The 27,999-nt window shown below is 43.4% G+C and overlaps 1 protein-coding gene across 1 annotated transcript; it reads left to right on the top strand.

The window, feature by feature from the left end:
• Nucleotides 1-37: 37 nt before the first annotated feature.
• kera (keratocan) lies at nt 38-27,161 on the top strand. The gene is made up of 3 exons (XM_059976550.1): nt 38-231; nt 16,671-17,544; nt 25,151-27,161. Exons 2-3 carry the CDS (start codon nt 16,671-16,673, stop codon nt 25,321-25,323), a joined length of 1,047 nt encoding a protein of 348 aa, XP_059832533.1. The 5' UTR covers nt 38-231; the 3' UTR covers nt 25,324-27,161.
• Nucleotides 27,162-27,999: the final 838 nt, after the last annotated feature.

Below are 27,999 nucleotides of genomic sequence, written 5' to 3'. Positions count from 1 at the left end.
GGTGTGAGTGAGGCTGCAGAGCAGAGGGAAGTGTGCCTCCTGTTTTCCTGTAGATGCAAGAACAAGACCTCAACGATAGACCCTGAGAAGCTTTGAACCGCTGCTTAGTTTCAGTAACACCAGATTGGATGGAAGGTATTTGAAATATTCCAGTGCTCCCTCTAAGCAGAGCGCCCCGCACAGAGTTAAAATACAGTCAAGGGAAGTAGAGCTGAATTCCTGGATGCCAAGGTAAACTGTTTTTACAATTTACAATGAAATCTTAGCTCAAATATTTCAGGCTATCTGTGAGCTAGTTTGGGATGCTCAATGTGAGGTGCTCACCTTAGACTAGTGAGTGGGAAAAACATGAGGAAAAATCCTTATCCTTGGCTTGAGAAAGAAATATCAATCTTTGTCAATGAACTGTTTTTGTGAGCAAAGGACTACAGTAAGTGAATGAAATAATATATACAGTTGAGTTTGAATAATCTTAAATGAAAAAATAAACCTGTAACATACTTTCAGGTATTCCTTTGCTTTCCAGCTTTCTATTTTTAATGAAAACCTTATCATCATTAAAAATTTCTCTCTAATGTGTTTGAAATTCTGGAATATGTGGATTGATGAGTATCTTCTCACTTTGACTGACAATCATACAAAGTGATTTTAAATGCAAGATGATTTAAAATCTCCCTTAGCCTCCACAAGCCTCGAACTCCTTTGTGGCCACTGTGCAGACGGGCTCTGGTTTATTCAGCAAGTCTAGGGGTATGCAGAGACAGACGGGAACACTGGCTGTTGCAGTGTTCTGGTTAGTAATCCTATCCCATTTCTTCACCCAAGCTGCTGACAAGATTATGAAGTACTTATATAAAGTTTAAAAATCCGTATCTATACTTGTAAATATTGATGCCTGTCAGCTTTGCTCTCACTGGCACAAGGATCCCATCCTGCAGGACAAGTGAATTGTCATTACAGTACAGCACGGTTTATGTTTCCATGCATGTAGGTTGATGCTCGCTGGCGTTTCATCTATAGCCTGACTACGATCGCTGCTCTGTGCATCTGTGGAGCAACATCTGACCCTATTTTACACTTATGATTTTACCCTCCCAGATTGCAAGTAAAGAGTGCATAGGCTTGATGAACTTCCCTTTTGATTTTAGCTTGTTAGCCAAGAAATAAAACCATGTGGTAAAGATCAAGTAACCTTTGCGCTGGTTAACAGGCTTTGTGATATAACACAGAGCTGGCAGATCCATTTGTTTGTTGGAGCATACTGCTTTCTGCCTCTTATTCTCACAATGCTTTTGCTTCACTGTGGTCTACTGATTGGACCAGCGATGACAGAACATCTTCTGTTAATTGCACTGAGACCCATCTGTGAAACTGGAATAATGGTTCTACCTGTAATAACAACTGCAATTTTATCTTGTGACATAACAAAACACCTCATAGACTATAAGACAGGGATCAGAATTAGGCCATTCAGTCCCATGACATTGCTCCTCTATTTCATCATGGCTGATTTATTAACCCTATCAACTCCATTCTCTTGCCTTCTCCCTGACTAATCAAGAATGGATTAACCTCCGTTTTCCAATGTACCCAATGACTTGGCCTCCACAGTCGACTGTGGCAATGTATTCCACAGATTCAGCATGCTCTAAAGAAATTCCTCCTCATCTCGGTCCTAAAGGAGCTTCAGCAAGCCAAAAGATGGTGTTGCCAAGCCATGTACAGGATATTAGATTGGACCATCAAAATGTAACCGAAGAGTTATTCTTTTGGAACATCTCAAAGGGTGGATGTTGGGATTGGAGGTATAGGGAAGGAACAAAGGGCTGAAGGCCCTCGTCCTTTGTTACATAGGGAAGTTGAAAGCCCAGTGACTGTGAGCCCAAATCCACTGGAGATTGAGGACGGTCTGTCCTGGGATTGTGGACCTTGTGTGGATGGGTGGGAGGAACGGGGCTCGTTTTAATGATGTTGTTTTGTTGCTTGTTGTGTTCTGTGTCATTCTGCAGAGCGTGGTGGAAATGGTCTGTTAGCACCAGAATGTGTGGCCTTTATATCACTGAGAACATGATACTTGGATTAAATCCATGGGTGAACAAGAGCTATGATGAGAGGACTTTGATACCTCAGGAGGTTAAAGATAATGAGGACATCTCAGGAGTAGGGAGTGTGGACAGTTGTAACGCTGATCAGGATGAGTGAATGGATCTTGGTACATGATTTTGGATGATCTCAGCTCTTCTAAGAGTGGAACCTGACAGAGAGCCAGGGGTGCAGTGGAACCACCAAATCTGAAAGTAACAAAGATATGGATAATCAGTAAATGCAAAACAAAATAAACTTGGACATCCTGCTCCAGCTGTGTTTACTCAAGCATAACATGCAATTGATATTTGATCCCATTGGGAACATTGGTTATCTTTGAGAAGGTATTCATCAGCAGTCATAAATTCTTGCGCCATCGAGTCTAAAACAATGACTGCAAATTACTGTATTTCTCTTTGATATCGCTTCGCAGTAAGGGAAACCTGCTCTGTAGAAAATTTAAACCAGATGGCATAATTTTTCAAGATGATTAGACGGGTATAAACATAATCAGGCATTTCTGTTCTTCCAACAGTTAAGCACACAGAAATTCCATTATTTTCTTAACCAGACTTCCCCCTTTCCTGTAAACTTGGATTTTATCCAAAACCCATTCTCTGCATCATTACTTGCACCAAGGCCCATCACCCCAGCTCTGACTTGCAGCGGAGAAACTCAAGTCTTTATCAACTTTGATTTCAAGTAATTTAATGAACTTGTCCACACTTTTCTGTAACTTCCATGAGTTTCATAACCTCCCTCTAGTCCGGACTCCGAGTTGTTCCCAGTTTATTCATTCTACAGGCACAGAAGGCTTCAGCTTACAAGGCTGTAGCGATGTAAACCTGGAATCCATTTTCCAAAGTGCTTTCAACCTCTGTCTACCTATCTATCTACCTTTCTGTATCTCTCTCTCTCTCTCCTCTTTCTTGATTGTAATGTGTTTCAGTGCCTCAGGATTTCTTTCCCAAAGTGCTTTACAATGAATGAAAAACTTTCGAAGTGTTTTTATTGTTGTGGCTTTGGAAACAAGACATCGGTTTCTATATAGTAATTGACATCTGCTCTAGAGAGAAGCAAGTAAGTGGAGTGTTACAGGCTCACGTTATCCTCCCTGGATTCAGTCAAAGGAAATTTATTACCAGGGTACTGATACGTCACCATATGCTACCTTGTGATTCATTTTCTTGCAGGCATTCACAGTAGAATGGAGAAATACGGTATCCACCTGTGGCTGTTTCAGGCTGTTTGAGGGATATCAGGTCTTGGTGCAGCATTGCATCTGAAAGACAGACCAAAGTTCCCAGCCCAAAATATTGACTACACATTCCTTTCCACAGATGCTTCCTGACCTGCTGACTTCCTCCAGCATTTTGTGTGTATTGCACTGCATTTTCCAGCATCGGCAGAATCTCTCCTGTCGATCATCTGAAAGACAGAGCAGTCTTTCACCATTTCGGCACTGGGGAGTCAGCCGAGGATTTTGTGCCTGAGTCCCTGAGGTGTTCTGACACCTGTGTTCATTAGGTTGTTATTGAACAATAATTTGTTCCGCATGTCACACTGACTGAAATCCTCACCAGCTGGATTCATTCTCAGGCTGTCAGGGTGCAGCGGGGTCTTCATATTTCCCAGACTACTTCCTGTGATTCATCTGAGTGCTTCCATCAACACACAAGCAGACCCTGCGTTAGTATGTCGATGGTGTGCTTGCTCAGTGTGGCTCCCTCCCTGTGTTGCAGCCCTTCAGTTCTGAGGCACCACTCTCTCAGGAAACATCCCATTTGTTTTGCTAATTATGATGGCTTCCAGGTCCCTCTGGTTTTCCAGCCTCTTTTGTTTCCCTTTTCTGCTGAGCATGAACCCCTGCAATTGCTCATTGTCCTGAGGGAGAGCGGTCAGCAAATAAGGATGCTCTCTATATGTGAGGCTTTATAAGGAACTGCTCAGACCACACTTGGAGTATTGTGAGCAGTCCAGGTCCTTTCTCCGACAAAGGATGTGCTGTCATTGGAGAGAGTCCACAAGAGGTTTTCGAGAATGATTCCAGGAATGAAACGGTTAATGTTTGAGGAGCGTTTGATGGCTCTGGGCCAGGACATGCTTGAGGTTAGAAAACCGAGGGGGGAATCTCATTGAAACTCATCAAATATTGAAAAGGTGGATGTGGAGACGGTATTTCCTATGCTGGGGGTGGGTGGGGGGGGAAATGTTAGGACCAGGGGCCACAGTCTCAGAATAGAGGGATATCCATTTACAGCAGAAATGAGGAGGAATTTCTTTAGCCAGAGGCCAGTGAATCTGTGGAATTGATTGCCACAGGCAGCTGTAGAGGCCAAGTTATTGGGTATATTTAAAGCAGAGGTTGATATGTTGTTGATTAGTAAAGGCATCTAAGGGTAAGAGGAGAACAGAGTTGAGAGGGATAATACAGTAAATCAGCCATGATGGAATGGAGGAGAAAGCTTAATGGGCCGAATGGCCTACCTTTGCTCCTATGCCTTATGGTCTTGTAGGATCATCCTTCTCGTTGGTGTTACAGACGGCCCAGAACACTCTTTGACATCTGCTTTTTGCCTCATTCACTGTTTTGTTGCTTGTCATGTCCTGTGTGCTGCTAAGCATTAAGGGTATGCTATGTTGGTGTCGGAATGCGGCTGTACTTGTCAGCTCCCAGGTCGTCCTTTGGTAGTGTTGGTTGTTAAGACAAATGATGCATTTTACCACGTTTCCATATACACGTGATAAATAAATTTGAATCTGCTAAAAAAGACCAAACCATTTTGCACAGCAAGATCCCAGAATAAAATCAATATGATTATGAGGCAGAAATTTGGCCCCCCAATCCACCTGCCATTCCACCATGGCTGATTTAGTTCTTGAAAAAAAGCCCAAGGAGGATGAGTTACCTGATAAAAAGGCAAAGTGGACAGGGGGTCATTTCTTGAGAGAAAAAAAAAAGTACATTAGACAGTCTAGTGCTCAGTATATACTGAAAGCTGGTCTACAGTTTTGGGCTCAAGGACATCTTACTCTCAGTGACTATTTTATTAGGTACACTTGTACACCTGCTTGTTAATGCAAATATCTAATCAGCCAATAATGCAGAAACAACTCAATGCATAAAAGCACACAGACATGGTCAAGAGGTTCATTTGTTGTTCAGACCAAACATTAGAATGGGGAAGAAATGTGATCTAAATAACTTTGACCATGGAATGATTGTCGGTGCCATACTGGGTGGTTTGAGTATCTCAAAACTCAAGTAACGTTACTCCAGGGCCAAGGTGCAAAACACAACACCAACAGTCATACACAGCACAAGGCACATGTAGCACATATAAAAATAACAGTAAAATATAGTCACACAAAAAAAACAAATATAGCCCAACACCCTGTGTCCATAAACATTGCCAAAACCTGCAGCCAACTGCAATACAGCTCATCTTCAGCCAAGTGAACACAGAACCAACTCCAGCTTGGACGCCACAGCTCACAACCTCCGGTGGAGCACACTGACGGTGATGCCTCTCTCCTGGGTGGCTGTAAACAGGTAACATCATGGCTTGAGGCCATGCAGATCTCCCGTCGTCTTCCAATAAATCTGTGAGTCAGACTTGCAGTATTCCACATTAACAATTTCCAACAGGGTCTTGCGATCACAGGAAAAGCGACTAAGATGATCACTCATTGTTGTACTGCACAACTCCTTCATGCACTGATGCGTTCTCAGATGCAGACAGCAGCACGATCCACACATACTCCAACTCCTTCAGTTTCTCAATCAACGAACAGCATGCTGATGGGATAGACCTGCAGTACTTTTAGTTCTTAATGTTCAGTGGGGTCTTATGATCGTTAAAAAATATCGTTTAAAAAAGACAATAACACCTTTGGTTGACCCCTCCATAGAAATCACTGCAATTGAACGTGCTGCTATCTTACTGGAACTATGCTGGCCTGCTGGGGTTTTTATGCACGACATTCTCTAGAGTTTTCAGAGAATAGTGTGAGAATCGAAAAAACATCCAGTGAATGGCAGCTCTGTGGGAGAAAATGCCTTGTTCATGAGAGGCATCAGGGGAGTATGGCCAGATTGGTTCAGGCTGACGGGAAGGAGACAGTAACTCAAATAAGCACACGTTACAACAGTGGTGAATAGAAGAGCATCTCTGAATACTCAACACGTTGAACTTTAAAGTGGATGGGCTACAGCAGCAGAAGACAGTGAACATTCACTCAGTGGCCACTTTATTAGGTACAGGAGGTACATCACAAACTGGCCACTGATGATAAATGTACAATTTGCTGATCTAGATGTGGGATTCCATAGGAATTCACGATAGGAAGGATGTGGAAGCATTGGAAAGGGTACAGAGGAGATTTACTGGGATGCTGCCTGGTTTGGAGAATATGCTTTATGATCAGAGATTAAGGGAGCTAGGGCTTTACTCTCTGGAGAGAAGGAGGATGAGAGGAGACATGATAGAGGTATACAAGATATTAAGAGGAATAGACAGAGTGGACAGCCAGCGCCTCTTCCCCAGGGCAACTCTGCTCAATACAAGAGGACATGGCTTTAAGGTAAGGGGTGGGAAATTCAAGGGGATATTAGAGGAAGGTTTTTTACTCAGAGGGTGGTTGGTGCATGGAATGCACTGCCTGAGTCAGTGGTGGAGGCAAATACACTAGTGAAATTTAAGAGACTACTAGACAGGTATATGGAGGAATTTAAGGTGGGGGTTTTATATGGGAGGCAGGGTTTAAGGGTCGGCACAACATTGTGGGCTGAAGGGCCTGTACTGTGCTGTCATGTTCTATGAGTTCTCCATGCTGAGACTTACTGGGTGGGATTGAAGGTTATGTAACCAATGGGAAACAGACAGAATGAAAGATGGGAGCTCTCCATTGGAAAGTCCGAGTTTGCTCAAATTCCACATAGTGCACATCCAGCTTTGAAGTCTTTGAACTTTGAATAAAGTTGCTGCTTTAACAGAGCAAGGGAAAGCCTGGTGTAACACTTTACAGTGGCAGCTGTGAAATCAAGATTCAATTCCTGCCACTGTCTGTAAGGAGCGTGTACGTTCTCCCTGAAACCACGTGTGTTGTGCTTCCTCCAGCTGCTCCAGTTTCTCCAACATTTTAAAGCTGTATGGGTTGGGGTTAGGGTTAGCAAGCTGTGGGCAGTCTACCTCGGTGTTGGAAGCACGGTGACACCTGGGACCTGTCCCCAGCACATCCTCAGTCTCTGTTGGTTTTTGAGGCAAAATATTGCACTTCACTGAATGTTTCAATGTGCAGATGACAAATATCAGTAGGTTTCAGTAGGTATGTTTAATGCTAAAGAAATGTATACAATATACATCCTGAAATTCTTTTTCTTTGCTAACATCCACGAAAACAGAGGAGAACCCCAAAGAATGAATGACAGTTAAATGTTAGAATCCCAAAGCCCCCCAGCTCCCCCTCCCATGCACAAGCAGCAGCAAAGCAACAAATTCCCCCTCCCACCAGCAAAAAAACATTGCCCCCCCCCCCAGCAAGCACTCAGGCGTGCAGCAAAGCATTAATAAAGACACAGACTTGCAGTAGCCCCAAAGACTACTCGTTCACCTGGTATTCAACATACTACAGGCTCTCTCTCTCTCTCTCTCTCCCCATAATAAGGGATAAGAGGTGTCCCCGTTTCACAGTGAGAGGGGAGACATCACAAACAACTCGCTGGTTTATGGTGTTAAAGCTAACCTTTGAAAATGGTAGCTCTCTGATGGAAAGCCAGAGGTTGCTGAAATTCTGCTTCAATGATCCAGAAATGAAGAGAAGGAATGAAGAAGCTACATTAACAGCACAGTCAAGTCGAGTTCAAAGCACTGCCGAACATTTTGCAAGCAGCCAGGACTATGAGACTATCTTCGGTCCCCTCAGACCTGGTCTGATATTCAAAACTGACTCTAACTCTGTCCATATACCCTGGTGCCAGTTTATCTAATAACCTGGTTAGCCAAATGTTGGTGATTTCAGGTACTCTTACTTGCCTTTTAGATATGAATCCACTGCCCCACCATCTTTTCCTGAATTCCCCTCTCCATGGACTTGTCCTTTTGTTAGGTTCCTTTCACCAGAATCTCTGAATTCTTTGATATCTTTCAAAATGCTAAAACCTTCAGTCAAATCCCAGTGTGACGTCCTCAGATATAAAAAGGAAGGCAGGAGTGGACACTGGGGTGCTGGTTGATGGCGCTGGAGAGGAAGCAATGGTGAGCAAAAAGAGATCACTAACAAGCTGAGTAAGTATTTTGTGTTAGTCTTTGCCTTTGGTAGACACCAACAGTATGCCAGAAACCCAAGGGTGTTGGGGGACAGGAATGTAGTCGCTTTCACTTGGGAAGCTGAAAGGTCTGAAGGTAGATAAGTCACCTGGACCAGATGGACTATGTCCTGGGTTCTGAAAGAGGTAGCTGGAAAGATTGTAGAGATATTAATAAAATAGGCTGATTCATCAGATTGATCATATTGAGTAATTGCGATCACGGGCAAAGCCTTCCCTACTATTGAGTACATCTACAAGCACTATCCATTATCAAAGGCCCCCACCATCCAGGCCATGCTGTCTTCTCACTACTACCATTGGGCAGGAGGTGGGGGAGATTGGCTTCCTCACTACCAGGCTCAGGAACAGTTATTACCTTAAAGCCATCAGACTCCTGAACTGATTCTATGACCTACAGATTCACTTTTAAGGACTTTGTGACCAATGTCCTCAGTATTATTTTTATTTGCACAGTGTGCCATCTTTTTCAAAATGGTTGTTTGTTGATCTTTATCTGTTCTTGGATAGTTTTTCATAAAATTCTATTGTATTTCTTTTTTTCCTTGTCAATGCTTGCAAGAAAATGAACCTCAAACCAGTACTTGGCAAAGTACATGTACTTTGATAATAGATTTATGTAATCAGGCAAACTGTTGATATTATATTTATATCCCTGGGGATGAGCTTCTGTAACAGATCATTATCATCCACCTCCTGACTCAGGGGTCACTAGCGTGGAACTCGGGGGCTTGTCTGTGAGGACGGCAATTACAAAAATGTATTCATCCAAATTCAAAGGGTTCAGAACAATGGATCATGATAGTGAAGGAATGAGAATTCAACAGCAGTAGATAATACACATAAGGAAAGAGAAATGAAACACAGATACACGTGAAGAAAGATTTCAGTGTGATTACTGGCCAGGAGACAGCAATCAATTAATATGGTGGCATTAGCGTCAGCATCAGGTTTATTGTCACTGGCATGTCGTGAAATTTGTTGTTTTGCGGCAGAAGGACAGTGCGAGCAACAAGTTTATTTGTATAGCACTTTCCAAACACAAGGCAGTTCAAAGTGCTTCACACAGAACAAGATATAAAAATCAAACTTCAAATTTCAGAAAGTGTATAAGATAATAAAATTACACAAAAAGTAGATACGATAAGTAGAAGTTACAGTGCAGGAGATTCTAATTAAAAGCTGCAGCAAAAAGAAAAGTTTCAAGCCTCGATTTAAAAGAGCTTAAAGTTGGGGCAGACTTCAGATCCTCTGGAAGGTTATTCCAGATACGTGGAGTATAGTCACTAAAAGCTGCTTCACCGTGTTTAGTTTTGACTCTGGGGACAGTAAGCAGATCCTCCCCAGATGACCTGAGAGCTCAGGAAGGTTCATAGTGCAGCAAGAGATCGGAGATGTATTTTGGCCCTAGACCATTCAATGCTTTATAAACCAGCAGTAATATCTTAAAGTCAATCCTCTGACGGACAGGAAGCCAGTGCAGCAATCTGAGAACTGGAGTGATATGTTCTACTTTCTTGGTCTCAGTGAGCTCATTCTGAATGAGCTGCAGCTGTCTGAGGGATTTTTACAGAGGTCTGTGAAAATGTCATTATAGTAGTCAAGCCCAGTGAAAATAAATGCACGAGTGAGTTTTTCTAGGTCTTGCTGAGAATCTTGTTATATTTTTAAGATGTAGTAGGCTTTGTACACAAGACATAAAATATACCACAAATTACAATAAGAAATATATATATTTATACCAATATAAATACATACAAGTCAAGTCAAATCAAGTCACTGTTTATTGTCATTTCGACCATAACTGTTGGTACAGGACACAGTAAAAATGAGACAATGTTTTTCAGGACCATGGTGTCACATGAAACAGTTTGAAAACTACACTGAACTACGTGAAAACAACACAGAAAAAAGAAACCACTAGACTGCAGACCTACCCAGGACTGCATACAGTGCACAAAACAGTGCAGGCATTACAATAAATAATAAACAAGACAATAGGCTCAGTAGTGGGCAGTAAGTTAGTATCAGTCCGGTCTCTGGGTATTGAGGAATCTGATAGCTTGGGGGAAGAAACTGTTACATAGTCTGGTCGTGAGAGCCCGAATGCTTCAATGCCTTTTCCCAGATGGCAGGAGGGAGAAGAGTTTGTACGAGGGGTGTGTGGGATCCTTCTTAACGCTGCTTGCCTTGCGGATGCAGCGTGTAGTGTAAATGTTCGTGATGGCAGGAAGAGAGATCCCGATGATCTTCTCAGCTGACCTCACTATCCGCTGTAGGGTCTTGCGATCCGAGATGGTGCAATTTCCGAACCAGGCAGTGATGCAGCTGCTCAGGATGCTCTCATGCTCTCAATACAACCCCTGTAGAATGTGATGAGGATGGGGGGTTGGGAGATGGACTTTTCTCAGCCTTAACAGAATGTAGAGATGCTGCTGGGCTTTCTTTGCTATAGAGCTGGTGTTGAGGGACCAGGTGAGATTCTTCGTCAGGTGAACACCAAGGAATTTGGTGCTCTTTACGATCTCTACCAAGGAGCCGTCGATGTTCAGTGGAGAGTGGTCGCTCCGTGCCCTCCTGAAGTCAACAACCATCTCTGTTGTTTTACAAGTGACCAGAAGGACATGTTTTGGATACATTTTTGGCATATCTGAATAATATTAAAGCAGGTCTAAAAAAATTATTGCCCTTTATCCACTATTCAAATTGTCTAATAATTATTGCCCCAAGATGAAGAGTCATGGGCTCACTACCTCACCAGATACTTGAGCTCAAGGTCAAGGCTGAGGGAGTACTGCCTTGTTGAAGGTACCATCTCTTGGGTGATAAATTAAAATGAGGCTTTATGGCCTATAACTGGGTGTAGGCGATTCTGTGGCACCTTTTGAAATGCAAAGACATTTATCTGATGGTCCTAAACAATATTTATACCATAATCAGCATCATAATGGAGAATTGATCCTAATGATCACACTGCTGTGGTTAACTTGGCCACCACCTTTCCTATAATGTGACAATGACTTTAGACATAATTCATCAGCTGTAAAGTGCCTTAGGCCAACCTGAGATTATTTATTTTTATTAAGAGTTACAACAATGACAGGCCCATCTGCCTCAACGAGCCCGCCTTACCCAATTACACCCACGTGACCAATTAACCTTTGGGATGTAGGACGAAACCGGAGCACGCGGAGGAAACCCATGTGGTCATGGGGAGAACATACAGACCCTTACTGACAGCAGCGGGATTGAATCCAGTTTGCTAGAGTTCTTACAGAGCTACGCTACCGTGCTGTCCAAATTATCCAGGCTTATATCCTTAATCTTTTCCAAAGCATCAGTTTGGTTATTACATGCAAATCTTCAAAAAGACATTGATGAGAATTGGGTAATTGAATTGGGAACCTGGAATAGAGCCAAGAGCCACAAAAACAGACTCACAGCACTTAATTTATCTTCAGTGGTAAAATAATTAGGTTGGAGCAGATCCAAGAGGTAATTCAATATGAACATGAACTTACATATGGGTGAGAAAAACCAAATGGCCCAAAACACAAGCCTAGGCCCAAGGAGGGATGACATGCAGCATTCGGGAAATTGGTTTATTATTGTCACATATACTGAGGTACAGTGAAAATCTTTCGGTTTTGCATGCCATTCATACGGACTGTTTCAGTTCAACAGGGTATTGAGGTAGTACAAGGGGAAACAATAGTGCAGAATTAAGTGTTACAGTTGTAGAAAAGGTGCAGTGCAGGCAGACAATACACAGCAAGGCCATAATGAGCTGATTGTGAGGTTTAGAGACCCTGTTATTGTACTAGGGAACCATTCTATAACCTTATATCAGCAGGAAGAAATTGCCCTTGAGCCTGGTCATATGGGCTTTCAGGATTTTGAATTTTCTGCTCAATGAAAGGCATAGAAGAGAGAATTTTCAGGGTGGCTGGAGTCTTTGATGATGCTGGTTGCTTTACTGAGGCAGAAAGAAGTGTAGATGGAGTTCATAAAGGGGAGGCTGGTTTCCATGATGTGCACAACTCCCTGTAGCTTCTTGTGATCTCAGACAAAGCAGTTACCATACCAAGCTGTGTTGTATCTGGACAGGATACTCTCTACACTACACCAATAAAAACTGGTAAGGCTGAAAGAGGACCTGCCAACTTTCCTGTGTTACTCTTCATTTCTTTCATATTCCTCCATAATTAATACTGATTCGGCTCAGCTAACTTGAATACAGAAGGAAATCTGCTATGTATTGTTATGCCTGATTACAGGTTCCCCCTCCCACCCCCACCAAGCTTCCAAATGCCCAACATGCGTGCAGCTGGTGTGTCTTGGGAAGAATGTTGGGCTGATTTTCCAGTTGTTACAGGGCTGCGCTTGATTATTCTTGACAATAGCTGGAATTTTGCCAGATCGAACCCATGAAGAATACACTTAATCAGCATGTTGACATCCATTTTGTGAATCCTATGCTGCATGAGCTCGCAGCTGTGTCCTTTTTTTAAATGATTAAGAGCATTTAAAACTTCTCCTCCAGTAAAATCTTCTAAAAGAATATCAATACCAGTTCAAAATAGGTCAAACTAAACTTGTTACTATCAGCTTTAGTACCAAAAAATGGTAAAGCATGACTTTTGCCAGACAATTTGGCATGGTAGCGTAACACAACTTTGTGCGCCGAATGGCCTGAAGTGAGCTGTAGATTTCTATGTTTCTAACCTTATCAGGCCAGAAATCAAGGTTCAGTTCCTGCCGCTATCTCCCTGTGACCATTTGGGTTTCCTCTGGGTGCTCTGGTTTCCTCCCACATTCTGTAGATGTATGAGTTATTAAAGGTTGGTAAGTTGCAGAGATGCTATGCTGGTGCCAGAAACATGGCGACATTTGTGGGCTTTTCCCAGCATATTCTCAGAGTGTGTTGACTGTTGATGCAATCGACAAATTTCACTGTACATTTTGATTTTTTGACATGCATGAGACAAATAAATGTAATCTTAATCCTGATCTATTTATTCACACGGGGCAACGTAGGTCTACAGGCACCTTCTGCCATGTGTGAATTCTGTTCATGGCCACATATTGGGCTTGCCAACAATTTGGGTTAATCACTATAACCTGGGAGGTCCTACATGTGATGTGAGAAATGAATGCCACATTACGCCAAGGGCTATTGAAGATTGACAATGAATGCTGGCAGTGCCAATGAACAGATAGATAAAGGGTCCGGTAATATTGCTTTCTTACAGCAGGTGAAGACTTGATTCACCTCTGATTTCCTCTGTGTTTGATATGTATTTGGCTTAAGCTGAAAATAAGAGGTGGCACAGCAGCGTAGCGGTCAGCAAAATGCTCTTCGGTGCCAGTGACCCACTGCTGTCTATGGAGAGCTTGTACATTCTTCTCTTGACTGCGTGGGTTTCCTCCGGGTGCTCCGGTTGCCCCCACATCCCAAAGGTGCATGCGTTAGGAGGTTAATTGGTCACATGGGTGCAATCGGGCGGTGTGGGCTCATTGGGCTAGAGGAACCTGAAAGCAACGTAACCGTGCTGAATCTCTAAATGAAATAAAAACACAGTTGATTTTTCCCGCGCTCCGCACACAAGATACTGGAGGAACTCAGCTGGTCAGGCAGCATCTGTGGAAAGGAGCGCACGGTCATTGCTAAAACCCTTCTTCAGGACTGAGAAGAAAATGGGGAAGATGCCAGAATAAAAAGGTGGGGGTAGGGGAAAGAGGCTACTCGGAAGGTGATGGGTGAAGCCAGGTGGAGAAGAAGGAAGTTGATAGGAGAGGAGAGTGGACCATAGGAGAAAGGGAAGGAAGAAGGGACCTAGCGAGAAGTAATTGGCAGGTGAGAAGCCAAAAAAGATCAGAGTGGGGATTAGAGCAGGGAGAGGGGTTAAATTTGTTCACTGGATGGAGAAATTGATGTTCATGCCATTAGGTTGGAGTGTACCCAAACGGAATATAAGATGTTGCTCCTCCACCCTGAGGGTGGCCTCATTTAGGCACAAGTAAAGGCTATGGATTGACACATCAGAATGGGAATGGGAATTAAAATGTTTGACCATGGGGAAATCCTACTTGTGGCAGATGGAGCAGAGGTGCTGGATGAAGCGTTCCCCCAGTACAGGAGGCAGCATCAGAAGCCCCGGACACAATAGACAACCCTAGTAGGTTCGCAGGTGAAGTGTTGCCTCACCTGGAGGGGCTACTTTGTTGATTATCCTCTTCCAAAATAGAATAAAAACTCAAAATATTCTGCTGGTCAAGCATAATCTACGGAGAGGGAGAGTAACATTTCACGTTGATAATCTTTAATGAGAATCAGGAAAGGAAATAAAAGATGACAGGAAGGCCTGTGATAAGACTGGGAACAAGAGAGACTGAATGGTATGGGTGCTGCAGAGAGACTGGGGAATACCGCAGCTGATTTGATGGGGGGGGAATATATGGAGTTGAATGAGAGTGGGGAGAGGGACAGAGAGATCTACACATGGATGATCTACATATCGAGAACCTACACAGAGCAAACCTAATACCACTTCTGTGATACCAGGGACACACAGTGAATGTGGCAAGGCATTCGTATGGTAATGGATGAGAAGACCACGCTGCCACGTCCGTAACAGCGACGCCTCTCTCCCTATGGGTTGAACTCCTTCTACGCATGGCTGAATACACTGAGCTGGCGAGATAGGCCCCACCCCATTCCCCACTCTGCCTGGCTGCAGCTGAGGTGAGGAAGACTCGTGTCAGGGTCAAGCTGCGGGGCCTGAAAACATACCTGTTCAGGTGCATCTTTAACGTCTCTCTGAAAGAGTCCACCATCCCTGCAGGCTTCAAGGATGCCACCATCATCCCACTGCTCAAGAGGACAACAGAAACAGGCCTTAACGACTACCGTCCAGTGGCATGGACCTCAGTGAGAATGAAGTGCTTTGAGCAGCTGGTCATGAACTGCATTAAATCTTGCCTTCTCACTACATTGGACCCTCATTAGTTTACACATCGCCTGAATAGGTCCACCAGTGATGCCGTAGCCTCTGCCCTCTACTCAGTCCTGTCCCACCTGGAGAATTGTGTGTCATACATCGCACAGACTTTCCAGACGCATCATCCACCTACTGTGTTAACTTCAGGTTTTCCCTCCCTTGTCTATTTCCAGCATTTTCATTTGTTTCAGAGTTCCACCATCTGGAATGTTTTGTATCTCACAGCTGGATCATTGTATAGAGTCTGTCCCGCATCTACCTCCATTTATTCATTTTGCTCCAGACAGACCAGCAAATGCTGATCAGGCCTGCGTTCTCTCAGCTGAGACCTGCTTTTTTTCATTCTCTCTTGGTCTCCAACCTGTCAAAAACTTCCCTTTGCAACAATCTTCTGGAATGTCGCCAAGCATGTTCCTTCGTTCTCTGCACACTTCCCCATCTCTGTGGCTTGAAATGCCTTCGTTTTCCAGGCTTTCCTGCGCTCTATTCAAGTGTTTGCCTAGTGAGTCCCAACACCCTCTACTGGGGTTAAGGCTGCTGACAGAAGCTCGCTCTGCCTCTCTCTTAGGGCAGTCTTTCAAGTTGTCCCTAGGTGCGGCCCATCTCGTAAGATCCTTCCTCTCCCAGAGATGAGGTCTTTGGAGCTTCTGTTGGTGTTTCTGTAGCACTGGATTTTTACAGGATGGGATTGCTAGCTCTGTGCTCTACCCCCTCCTTTCACAGCTGAGCTTGGGACCGTCTATTGTGGAGCTCTGTTCAAATGCCACTAACAAGAAATGACAGTTACTACCCCTCAACCACCAAGCTCTTGAACCAAAAGGAATAATTTCACTCAACTTCACTTGCCCCCCCCCCATTGAAATGACCCCACAACCTAAGGACTCGCTTTCAAGGACTCTTCATCACATGTTCTCAATATTTATTGCTTATTTACTATTTATTTCTGTTTGTATTTGCACAGTATGTTGTCTCTTGCACACTGGTTGAACACACAAGTTGGTGTGGTCTCTCATTAATTCTGTTCTGGTGATTATTCTATTATGGATTTATCGGCCACAGTAACATGAATGTCAGAGTTGTATATGGTAACATATGTGTACTTTGATAATACATCTTACTTTGAACTTTGAACTTGATAGCTCTGTTTCTCTCCAAGATTAATGTGCAAGGTATTTGTAAAATATCTTTTAATTTCCTTCAGTTTTCTAAGATTCTTTTTTGCTGTTTGATTAATTTTCTCCTTTCTTTTCTTCCAGATGAGTCCAAACATAAAGGCGGCCCAGCATATTCTGGTTATTTTACTCATGAGTAGCGGCATATGGTGTCAAGACCCTGAATACTTAGCACGGTTAGAATACTTTTATGAATGCCCGAAAGAGTGCAAATGCCCTGGTAGATACTCTAACTCCCTGTACTGCGACAACAGAAACATCAAGGAGATGCCACTGATACCATCGAGAGTCGTGTATGCGTACCTTCAAAACAACCTCATTGACGCAATTTCAGAGAAGTCCTTCAAAAATGAGACGCAGTTGAAGTGGCTAAACTTGAACAAAAATAAGATCACAAGCAGCAACATATCTAAAGGTCTATTTAAGAAGATGGGAAACCTGCTCTACCTGTACCTTGAAGATAATGACCTGGATGAAGTACCTTCGCCCCTGCCGAGCAGCCTAGAACAGCTTCGGCTCGCCAGGAACAAGATCTCCAGCATCCCGGAGGGAGCTTTCTCAAACCTAGAGAAGCTGACATTGCTTGACCTCCAGAGCAACAGATTGAAGGACCTTGTCATTCAGCCGAGTACGTTCAAAGGACTGAAGACGCTACTGCAGCTCAACCTGGCCTACAATGACCTCACAGCCATGCCTGAGCAGGTGCCCATTTCGACTCTGCAGCTCTATCTGGACAATAACTCCATCAAGGAGATACCGTCGGGCTACTTCAGCGGGCTGCCGAAGCTGTCCTTTCTCAGGCTAAATCACAATGAGATTTCCGATACCGGAATTCCAGAAATGGCTTTCAATGTGTCTTCCATAATAGACCTGCAGCTGTCGTACAATCAGCTCACCACAGTTCCCATCATTCACTTCAGTCTGCAGCACCTGCACCTGGACCACAACCAGATCAAAAGTAGGTACCGCATAATTAAGGAGCCTCCTTGGTTGTGGAATCAGCTCAACACTGACTGATTCCACAACCTATGGACTCGTTTTCAAGGTCTCTACAACTCATGTTCTCAATATTACTGATTATTATATTGTTTCAGGGGGTCCAAATCTAGACCCCTTGAATAATGGCATTTGGTCCATGGCATAAAAAAAGCTAGAAACCCCTGTTTGGTCATTTGTCTTCTTTTGCATGTTGTCTGTGTGTAGTTTTTCATTGATTCCATTGTGTTTATTTGTATTTACTGTGAATGCCTGCAAAAAATTAACCTCAAGGTGGTATATGGTGAAATATACGCTCAGTGGCCACTTTACTTGGTATCTCCTGTAACAAATAACGTGGCCACTGAGCGTATGTTCACGGTCTTCTGCTGCTGTAGTCCACCCACTTCAAGGCTCGATGTGTTGTATGTTCACAGATGCTCTTCTGCACACCACTGTTGCAACGAATGGTTATTTGGGTTACTGTGACCTTCCTGTCAGCTTGAACCAGTCTGGCTGTTCTCCCCTCACCTCTCTCAGCAAGGCATTTTCACCCACAGAACTGCTGCTCACTGGATGTTATTTTTTTCATTGCACCATTCTTCTGTAAACTCTAAACTGTTTTGCGTGAAAATCCCAGGAGATCAGCAAACCACCCTGTCTGGCACCAACAATCACTCAGATCACATTCTTCCTCATTCTGAAGTTTGCTCTGAACAACAACTGAACCCCTGACCATGTCAGCATGCTTTCATGCATTGAGTTGCTGCCACATGACTGGCTGATTAGATATTTGCACAAATGAGCAGGTGTAGTTGATAAAATGTTAACTGACTAGGTGTACATTGATAATAAATCTACTTCAAACTTTGAGAACTTACGGTGCTTTTCAAATAGAGGGGTACAGTTCAAGGATTAATGGAAAATACACTTACAAAGCCCACAGTTCACTGTCCTCTAGACATGGGGAAAATTTACATACAGTCCACTCGCTTAATGATACTATAAGGGGAATATTATAAAGTTGCATTCTTCAGGGAAAGAAATTTGCCCACTAATTTTACTGGGAGTGCAGGTCAGGAGCTAAAGGGGTATCCAGTGCTTCATTAAATGATTAAATGATTACCCATTGCCTTTCAATTTATTATCATTATATTAAAAACCTTGTCAAGGGCGGCGTAGAGACCGATACATTAGGAGCATTCAAGAAACTCTTAGATAGGGACATGGATGATAGATAAATGGAGGACTACGTAGGAGGGAAGGATTAGATTGATCTTAGAGTAGGATAAAATGTCTGCACAACATTGTGGGCTGAAGGGCCTGTACTGTGCTGGTATGTTCTATGTTCTGATTTATGTAGACTAATGCTATCACAGCACCAGATTTGAGATCAATGTTCAACTCCCACCACTGTCTGTAAGGTGTCTGTATGTTTTCCCAGTGACTGCATGGGTTTCCCCCGTTTGCTTCAGTTTCCTCCCACCTTCCAAAGACGTATGGTCAGGGTTAGTAAGTCCTAGGCAACCTTGGTGATGCCAAAAGTGTGTCGGCACTTGCAGGCTGCCCAGCATACTCATAGCTGATTTTATTTGATGCAAGCAACACATTTCACTGTGGGCATTGATGCATCTGTGACAAATAAAGCTAATCTTAATCTTAAACTTTTCGAGCCACCAGCCTTTGCTTTAAAAGATGTCCACCTACTTTCCATTCTCTCCCTAAGCTTTTAACTGTCTTAAATTTACTGTGTCCAACCAGTTTCATTCCAGCATCATAAAAACTAGCACGAGGCCTTCTTAGAGGCTGATTCAATTTCCCAATGCCATGTCTACCGTGCCAATAGTCACTAAAACACACTGGTATTTTGTGAAGCAAGTTTCCTTTATGTCATCTGTTTGTAGGCTCAAATAATCATCTGTCAGATCTCCCCAGTTCAGCCAAAAACATTTAGAGTCATAGAAGTAACAGAGTACAGCCTAATTTATCCTTGTCGAACAAGATGTCTATCAAAGCTGGTCTCATTTGCCTATGCATGGCCCACATCCCTCTAAAACTTTCATATGATTTGTTCTCACATAGCAGGCTTGTGTAAGTAGCAGGCTTCCTAGTTACAGTGCTCCAGTTCCCCGGTGTATGGTTAACTACTGCTGTCCCTTTAAGACTCAGACTGTTGATTATTGCCTGCCACATTCCTTCATGGAACGTCTACTTATGAGCATCATGCTGAGCACTCTGTGCTCAATGGTAAAAGTCCCATTTCTAGTACCACTGTTTATGATTTTGCCATTGGATTTTGTTTGTGTCTTCACGTTTATTTTGAGTCTGAATGTATTCTGGACCTTACTCTGCGTTCATCTCCGTCCATCACTCTCTCGTTATGTCCAGTCTGAATGTATTCTGGACCTTACTCTGTGTTCATCTCCGTTCATCTCCGTCCATCACTCTCTCGTTATGTCCAGTCTATGTACCTGTAGCTGCAAGCTGAAAGATCACACGGAGGTGGTGATGGAAATAACAGGCGAGTTATTAAAATCTGGTGCTCACCAGGAGACCAGCCAAAACTGACCTACCTGAGCATGAACTTGATGCAGCTTTTACATTCTCAGTTGATGAGATTTCCAGTAAAACTTCATTTTCATGACAGACTGGTGGCTACAGGAAGACTTAATTAAGTTACAGACTAGATCCTGATTACAGAGTAAATGATTATCCATTGGTCTAACAACAAATCCAGTTCTCTATTACAACAATGGGTGCACACGATAACATAATTAGTGAAGTTCCTGAGACTTGGGTGTTTTCACTGCTGCATTCTGTGTCTCTACCTTTGTCCATGGTTCCTTGTCACAATATCTGCACAATCCACATCTCTATTGACTAGTTATTAGCCTCATACATTCCCAAACCCACAACAGTATCTCCCCAAAGATTTTGTACATGTTAGATCATAGACCATAAGGCATAGGAGCAGAAATAGGCCATTGCCCCATTGAGTCTCCTCTGCCATTCAATCATGGCTGATCATTTTTACCTCTTCTCAGCCCCACTCCCTGGCCTTCTCTCCTTAGCCTTTGATGCCATGTCCAATCAAGAACCTATCAATCTCTGCTTTAAGTAAAACCAATGGCCTGGCTTCAACGGCTGCCTGTGGTAATAAATTCCACAAGTTCACCACCCTCTAGCTAAAAAAATTTCTCTGCATCTCTGTTTTAAATGGACTCCCCTCCATCGTGAGGCTGTGCCCTCATGTCCTAGACTCCCCCACCATGGGAAAAATCCTTTCTACATCTACTCTGCCCTTCAACATTCAAAATGTTTCAGTGATCCCTCCTCATCCTTCTAAATTCCAGCGAGTACAGACCAAGAGCCATCAAGCGTTCCTCGTATGATAACCCTTTCGTTCCTGGAATTATCTTTGTGAACCTCCTCTGAACCATCTCCAATGCCAGCGCTTCTTTTCTTAGATGAGGAGCCCAAAACTGTTCACAATACTCAAGGTGAGGCCTCACCAGTGCCTTATAAAGCCTCAGCATCACATCCCTGCTCTTGTATTCTAGACCTCTTGAAAGAAATGAATGTTAACATTGCATTTGCCTTCCTCGCCACAAGCTCAACCTACAAGTTAACCTTTATGACGTTCTGTTCAAGGACTCCCAAGTCCCTTTGCATCTCAAATTTTTGGGTTTTCTCCCCATTTATAAAATAGCCCGCACTTTTATTTCTACTACCAAACTGTATGACCGTGCACTTTCCAACATTGTATTTTATTTGTCGTTATTATACCAATGTCCATCACTTCCACTGCAACTCATTCCAAGTACATACCACCCTCTGCATGGGAGGTTGCTCCTCAGGACCCTTTTAAACCTTTCTCCTTTAATTTTTAATTTCCTCTCCCTGGGAATGTAACATGTCAAACTCTCAGCCCCAACATAGTGCGATCACTCAGTTTGTGTAAGATGTTCTCCTAAGGGGTTGTCTATTGGGGGGTCCTCAGGTGGCTGTGGAGGCTGATCCGGGATCCACATCTTCCAATGCAGTGCGGGCAAGAGTAAGTGGTGTCTGTGGTTAGTGGATGGGTCTTTTGTGTTCTCAGTCTCCCCTTTCACAGCTGCCACTTGTTCTCTGTGGGGTATCTATCATTCATCTGTCATTTTGACCTGTTATCCAATCCATTTTATCATCATCAGTAAATCCCTATGCCCATGTTTCTCAAAGAGCAAAACTTGGTTGAAGATCTAAGTTCCAGATAAAAATAAGATGAAATGACATCACATTTATTCTGTGATGACAGAACTTCCCAAAGCACATTTCGACAAATGAGGAAATGATCACGTTTAGGTATAATTTAGAAAAGCTGTGAAGCAACTTCTTACACAAAAGTAACTCTATGTTACTTTACCTACTTCAACGGGATTGTTAGTTAAATTGTCTGTAAAGATGATTTCTCTTCATTGTACTCTTTTGCAAAAAAAGAACATGAGCCAGATTTTTAACCTCTGAACAAAGAAAGTTCATCTAATACCAGAGGACATGCATTTAAGTTAAGAGTGGGGACGTTGAAAGCAGGTGTGAGGGGCAAGTTATTTCTAACATAAGAAGTGTTGGGTGTCTGGAATGCGCTGCCGGGGGTGATGATAGAGGTAGGTACATTAGGGATTTTTAAGAGCTGTTTAGATAGGCAGATGAATGTGGGGGGAAATGGAAGGATGAGGGCATTGCGCAGGCAGGAGGGATTAGTGTAGCTGGCCATTTGATACTAATTTAGTTGGTTTGGGACAACGTTGTGGGCCAAGAGGGCTGTATCTTTGCTGTACGGTTCTATGTTCTATCCTCTGCAGTAGCAAGTTATAAATGTAACATATTTAGATTATGTAGTTCCAGAGCTTCATCCTCTGAGTCCATTTTATTGCCATTTGCTTGACCCCCTGTAATTCCTTGTTGTGTGACGTGCCATCGCAGACCCAGTTTTAACAATGTGGGGATCCAAGTGCTCAGGAGGCAGATCTGACGATTCTTCATCTGTCTCACAACTTCCTGAACTTTTATAACAGAACAGAAAGGGCCGATAAGAGCAGGAGCTTTGAAGCTTCTGTCTCATGTCTAAAGTTCAATATTTCTCCATTACGAGCTCTCATTTGTTAGAGCAGATAAATAAATGGGGCATGAAACTTTTATACGATTTGGAGTGAATGACATTGGGTAATCCAGAGGACCCTAAGCACCATGATTCATAACCTCACATCAAACACTTGCAAAGAATTCTCCTCATCCTGATTATTACTGCCAAAGAGATTCTTCATTCCCACTTCTAGTTTTCCATTCCCCTCTCTGCTTCCCCTTTCACTCTTCTCTCCTCACCTGCCTGTCTGCTCCTCCTCCTGTTCCACTCGCCTCTCCTCTCAGACTCCTTCTTGTTCGGCTCTTTATCTTTTCCGTCTATCACCTCCCGGCTTTTCGTTTCATCTCCCCTCCAGCACCCAGCCACCTGCTCTCTCCCCTGGCTTCATCTCTCAGCTGGTTTCACCTCTCACCTCCCAGCTTGTCCTGCTTCCCCTCCATCCCTCCACCGTCTTATTCTGGCTTGATCTGCCCTTCCCCTCTGGTCCTGATGGAGGGTCTCGGCCTGGAACGCTGACCATTTATTCCCCTCCACAGATGCTGCCTGATGGGCTGAGTTCCTGCAGTATTTTGCTGTTTCTCCTCTTCTCCTTCTTTACCTGATGAAGCACAACCTCCTTGAGTTCAATGTCACATAGAAGAAGAACTGAGAACAGGAGGGAACCAAGTGCACCCGGGTGGGAGATTACTCAGTAAGAGTAGCTCCGTGTGGCTGCGAAGGCCTCAAATCCTCTCGTCCTCAGCTGCATGAGGTAACGGAAAGGCTTTGGCAAAAGATCATATCCCAGCTGTAATGTTGAAGACTTGGTTAACAGAACTGGTCAAATCTCTGGTCCGAACAGATGGAGCATGTCAGCCACGGCTGGCAGCTCACCTAGGAGAAAGAAAAGCCTGATCTCAAAACTCTGCTGCTTTGCAGCTACAGCCACACTTATGGAAGGTTTCAGAAGTAAACCCCAAGGAAAAATCCAGAGGTGGAGTCCCTATGTTAGGTTCAATGTTGACTGGCAACTCCTTTGCTCTCATTAGCTGCTGGGAGAGGAGGAGCTCACTACACGGGCTCTCCATATCGTAGTGCCCATGCTTGCACACTGGCTTGTGTATACGCAGACAGCTAGGACACGATGTCCATGGTTGACTCTGACCAACAGCGGGTCCTCCCTCACATCTCTGGACAAGCCATTCCAGTACAACTGCAACTTTGACGCAAGCACAAAATGCTGGGGGAGCTTAGCAGGTCAGGACCCAACTACAGAGATAGAAGAACAGTCAGTGTTTCAGGCTGAGACCCTTCCTACAATAAAATGGTGGGATGGGGAAGGAGCACAAGGTGGAAATGATAGGAGAAGCCAGATAGGGAGGTGGGTAGGTGGGGAAGTGGATGAAGTAAGAACCTGGGAGGAGGGAGGTGAAAGAAGTGAAGTGCTAAAGAAGGAATCTGACGGGAGAGGAGAGTGGACCATGGGAGAAAGGGAAGGAGAAGGGGCACCCAAGGGAGGTCAGAATGCTTTTCACAGTACATCTGTAAATATTTACTAAGGCCTTTGTGACATACTACATCTCCTAAAACTCCTAATGAAACATAGCCACTGCTGTGCCTTCTTCAGAATCAAAATCGGACTTAATATCATCGGCATATGTCGTGAAATCTATTGTTTAGTGCCAGCAGTACATTGCAATGCATAAAAAGCTATAAATCACAATAAGAAATATATTATACAATAAGAAAAAATGAATATATGAATACACATACATTTATATAATGTAATATTAATTAAATTAAGTAAGTAGTGCAAAAAGAGAGGTAGTGTACTTGAGTTCATTGTCCATTTGGATGGCTGTGAGGAAGAAGTTGTTCCTAAAATGTTGAGTGTGTGTCTTCAACCTCCTATATCTCCTCCTTGATGGTAGCAATGAGAAGAGGTCATGTGCTGGGTGACAGGGGTCCTTAATGATGGATGCCACCTTTTTGAGGCATCACTTTTTAAAGATGTCCTCATAATTTTTTCATAATTGCATCAATATGTTGGGCCCAGGACAGATCCTCAGAGATATTGACACCCTGAACCTCTAGTTTCATCTTGGTTCAAGGACCGAGTGGGGTAGCAGCTGCTCTTGAGCTTGCTGGTGTGGGACTTCAGGCTTCTGTCTGTCCTGCGCAAAGGTAGGTGCAAGAAGATGGCATGTCCTGGATGGTGGGGGTAGAATTTGCCGGTATTGGAGAGGGTTGTGGCTGTGATGTTTTGGGCTAAATCTAATAACATCTGCAGCTTCTTACATTTATATTCTGGTGTATTCGAATAAATTGCCAATACAATGTTATAATCAATAGACTATTAGAATGCCAGCAGAGGGATGGGAGGGGCATAAAATACAGCCTGCTCCGGGTAAACCATTGAGATGAATTTACGCTTCCTATTATTCTTGGAATAATGATACATAGATACTTTTCTTTTACTTTACAGAGATTAATGGACCTCAAATCTGCCCTGTTCCCGTCAACACCATTTATCAGATGCCCATCGGAGACCATCAGCCTCAGCTCCGTTATCTCCGTCTCGATGGCAACGGAATTAAACCGCCCATTCCGCTCGAGCTCATGATGTGTTTCAGGCTCCTTTCTGCCATTGTGATTTAAAAAGAGGGTAAAATATGCTCTGCAAATCACTTTGGTGAGAGAAAAAAAGAAAACACAAGTCTTGCTGGTCTTGTACTTGTAGGTTGAAATGATTCCTATCTTCTAAACTGGAAAATAGGTGATAATAAATAATCTAGTATTGGCATAAACTGTGACCAGTTATTAACAGTAGCATTGGTGGAAATTCAAGTACATTAGTATTGAATTATTAGTGAGAGGTCTTCTTTTTGAATAAAACGTCTGATCAATAAATGGACAGCCGAGTCCCAGAATCGTTGTTCAGGTAGTTTCCCTGTCGCATTAAAACATCGACAGAGCGTACATTGAAAACAAAATAATTTTTCATTTCTATCTCATATGAATAATGACAATGGTTACCTTTAAGCAATGTTGTAGGCATTTCCTTGAGAAAAGTTAAGGCAGAGTTGCTTGATTGTTGCTTATTCCTCTCCTTCTTCGCACCGTTTTCGCTCCTTTTCAGACCTTAGGATGCCAACAGCATTTCTCACACAATAATGAAGGGAAAATGGAAATCCGGCATGCACGTAGAAAATGTAGTCAATACACATCAATAAGACCATGAGACATAGGAGCAGAATTAGACCATTTGTCCCATCGAGTCTACCCTGCCATTCCATCATGGCTGATTGATTAGCCTTCTCAATCCCATTCTCCTGCCTTCTCCCTGTAACTTCTGACATCCTGACTAATCAATAACCTATCAACCTTCACTTTCAATATACCCATTGACTTGGCCTCCACTGTCATCTGTGGCAATGAACAGCAAAGCTTCACCTCCCTCTCGCTGAAGGAAGTCCTCCTCATCTCTGTTCTAAAGAGACACCCTTCCGATCTGGGAGGGGTGGTTGCCATCTGCTCCAAGACACCCCCACTGTAGGAGACGTCCTCTCCACATCCACTCGATCTAGATCTTTCAATATTCTATAGGTTTCAGTGATAGGTTCTGTGAGGGGATTAATTGGCTCTTTCAGGACTGAGATCAGAAGATATTAGTTGTGTGAGAATGTAGATGAAAACAAAGCTAGGTATACTGGGGAGGGGGCGGGATATCCTGGATAGAAGGCTCACAGAGCATTTGAAACAAATTTATTTTGAGATACGGTGTGGAACTGATTCTTCCTGCCCAGAAAGCCGCAAACCAGCCAGTAAACCCAAGCCTAATCACAGGACAAGTTACAATTAACCTACTCACCTTTTGGAATATGGGAGGAAACCAGAGCACCCTGAGGAAACCCACATGGTCGGGGAGAACGCACAAACCCCTTACAGACAGCGCAGGAATCGAACACCAAACTCTGACGGCCTGTGCTAACTGCCATACTACCCGTGGTGCCCACAAAGCTCAATTGAAGCCAACTCACTTCAAACTCTTCTCAGCAATGATCAAATAGAATGGCAGAAAAGGTTTGAGGATACTCTTGTTCATCCATTATCACTGCTAATCCCATCTGTGGTTGCCCAGTCCATAAAACTCCTTTCCCTGATGCTTTTATCTGAGGAGAAAAAAGGCTGGTGTATGTTTTGGGTAGAATTTGTACACAAAACATTGGATGTGTGCCTGAGGACCCTTACCCCAGAGAGCTGTGGGCCGAGTGCTTGATGATAGAATTAAGCTGACGAGCTCTGTTTCCATCAGCGCAATCAAATTGAATCAAATAGCTTACTTCTGGCTCACGAAGTTTCTCTAAAGGTTTTCTTTCCCAAAGCCCACCTTGCCTTTCTGCTGTCAAATGTGTTCAGACCACTTGCTGCAACATTTCAAAGCATTTTGCACATTCTTGAATTACCTCAAGCCTCTGGACTTCATCCTCCACTCGACTGGGAAACTCTTCAGTCGACTGGGCAAATGACTGATTTCTTCCTCATTTGCAAGTAAATCAGTTGGAAAGTTGGCACCAAAGTTACAAAAGGATTAATAAAAATTGCAGTGGTAACAACTTCAGTTCACCAGTAAGTTACAGGGTATGAAACAGCAATATAATATCAGAGCAATAAGTTGTTAAAAAAAGAGCCCAACAAGTTCATTTGGCATCAGTGCATGGAACAGAAGGCTATTTGTTCCACTGAGATCATAATATCTTTTTAAAAAGTAATCCAACTTACCCTACTCCATTCAAGTATTTACTTAATTTTGAATGCTACTAATGATTTTTAGACAGCGTATTTCAGATCAAAGCAGCTTGTTTAAATATCTTAGTAGCAGTTAGCACGACGCTTTACAACACCAGCTGTAAGATTGTGGTTCAACTGCTGTAAGGACTGTTAGGAGTTGAACCACAATCTTACGGCTGGTAAGCATTTTCCCCATAACCATGTGGGGTTCCTCAGGGGTGGGGGGGCTCCGGTTTCCTCCCACGTGTCTTCTAAAAGGCATACAGGTTAGGGTTACTGAGTCATGGGCACGCTATGTTGGCGCCAGCAGCTTGGCGACACTTGCGGGCTGGCCGGAACAATCCTCGCTGATTTGATTTGATACAAATGATGCATTTCACTGAATGCTTTGACATACATGTGACAAATAAAGCTAATCTCTTGTTAATTGCTTTTGTTCCTTTGGCAAGTTTTAAATCTGTATCCTCCTGATCCTAACCTTGCTAAGACAGTTCCTTACAAGTTGGTGTCTATCTTCTGCAGTGCCAATGGCTCCAGTGAAGG

This window comes from Hypanus sabinus, chromosome 8, assembly GCF_030144855.1.
Source record: "Hypanus sabinus isolate sHypSab1 chromosome 8, sHypSab1.hap1, whole genome shotgun sequence".
Taxonomy (NCBI): domain Eukaryota; kingdom Metazoa; phylum Chordata; class Chondrichthyes; order Myliobatiformes; family Dasyatidae; genus Hypanus; species Hypanus sabinus.
The sequence above is the reverse complement of the archived record's forward strand: the minus strand, read 5'-3'. Positions and strand labels throughout refer to the sequence as shown.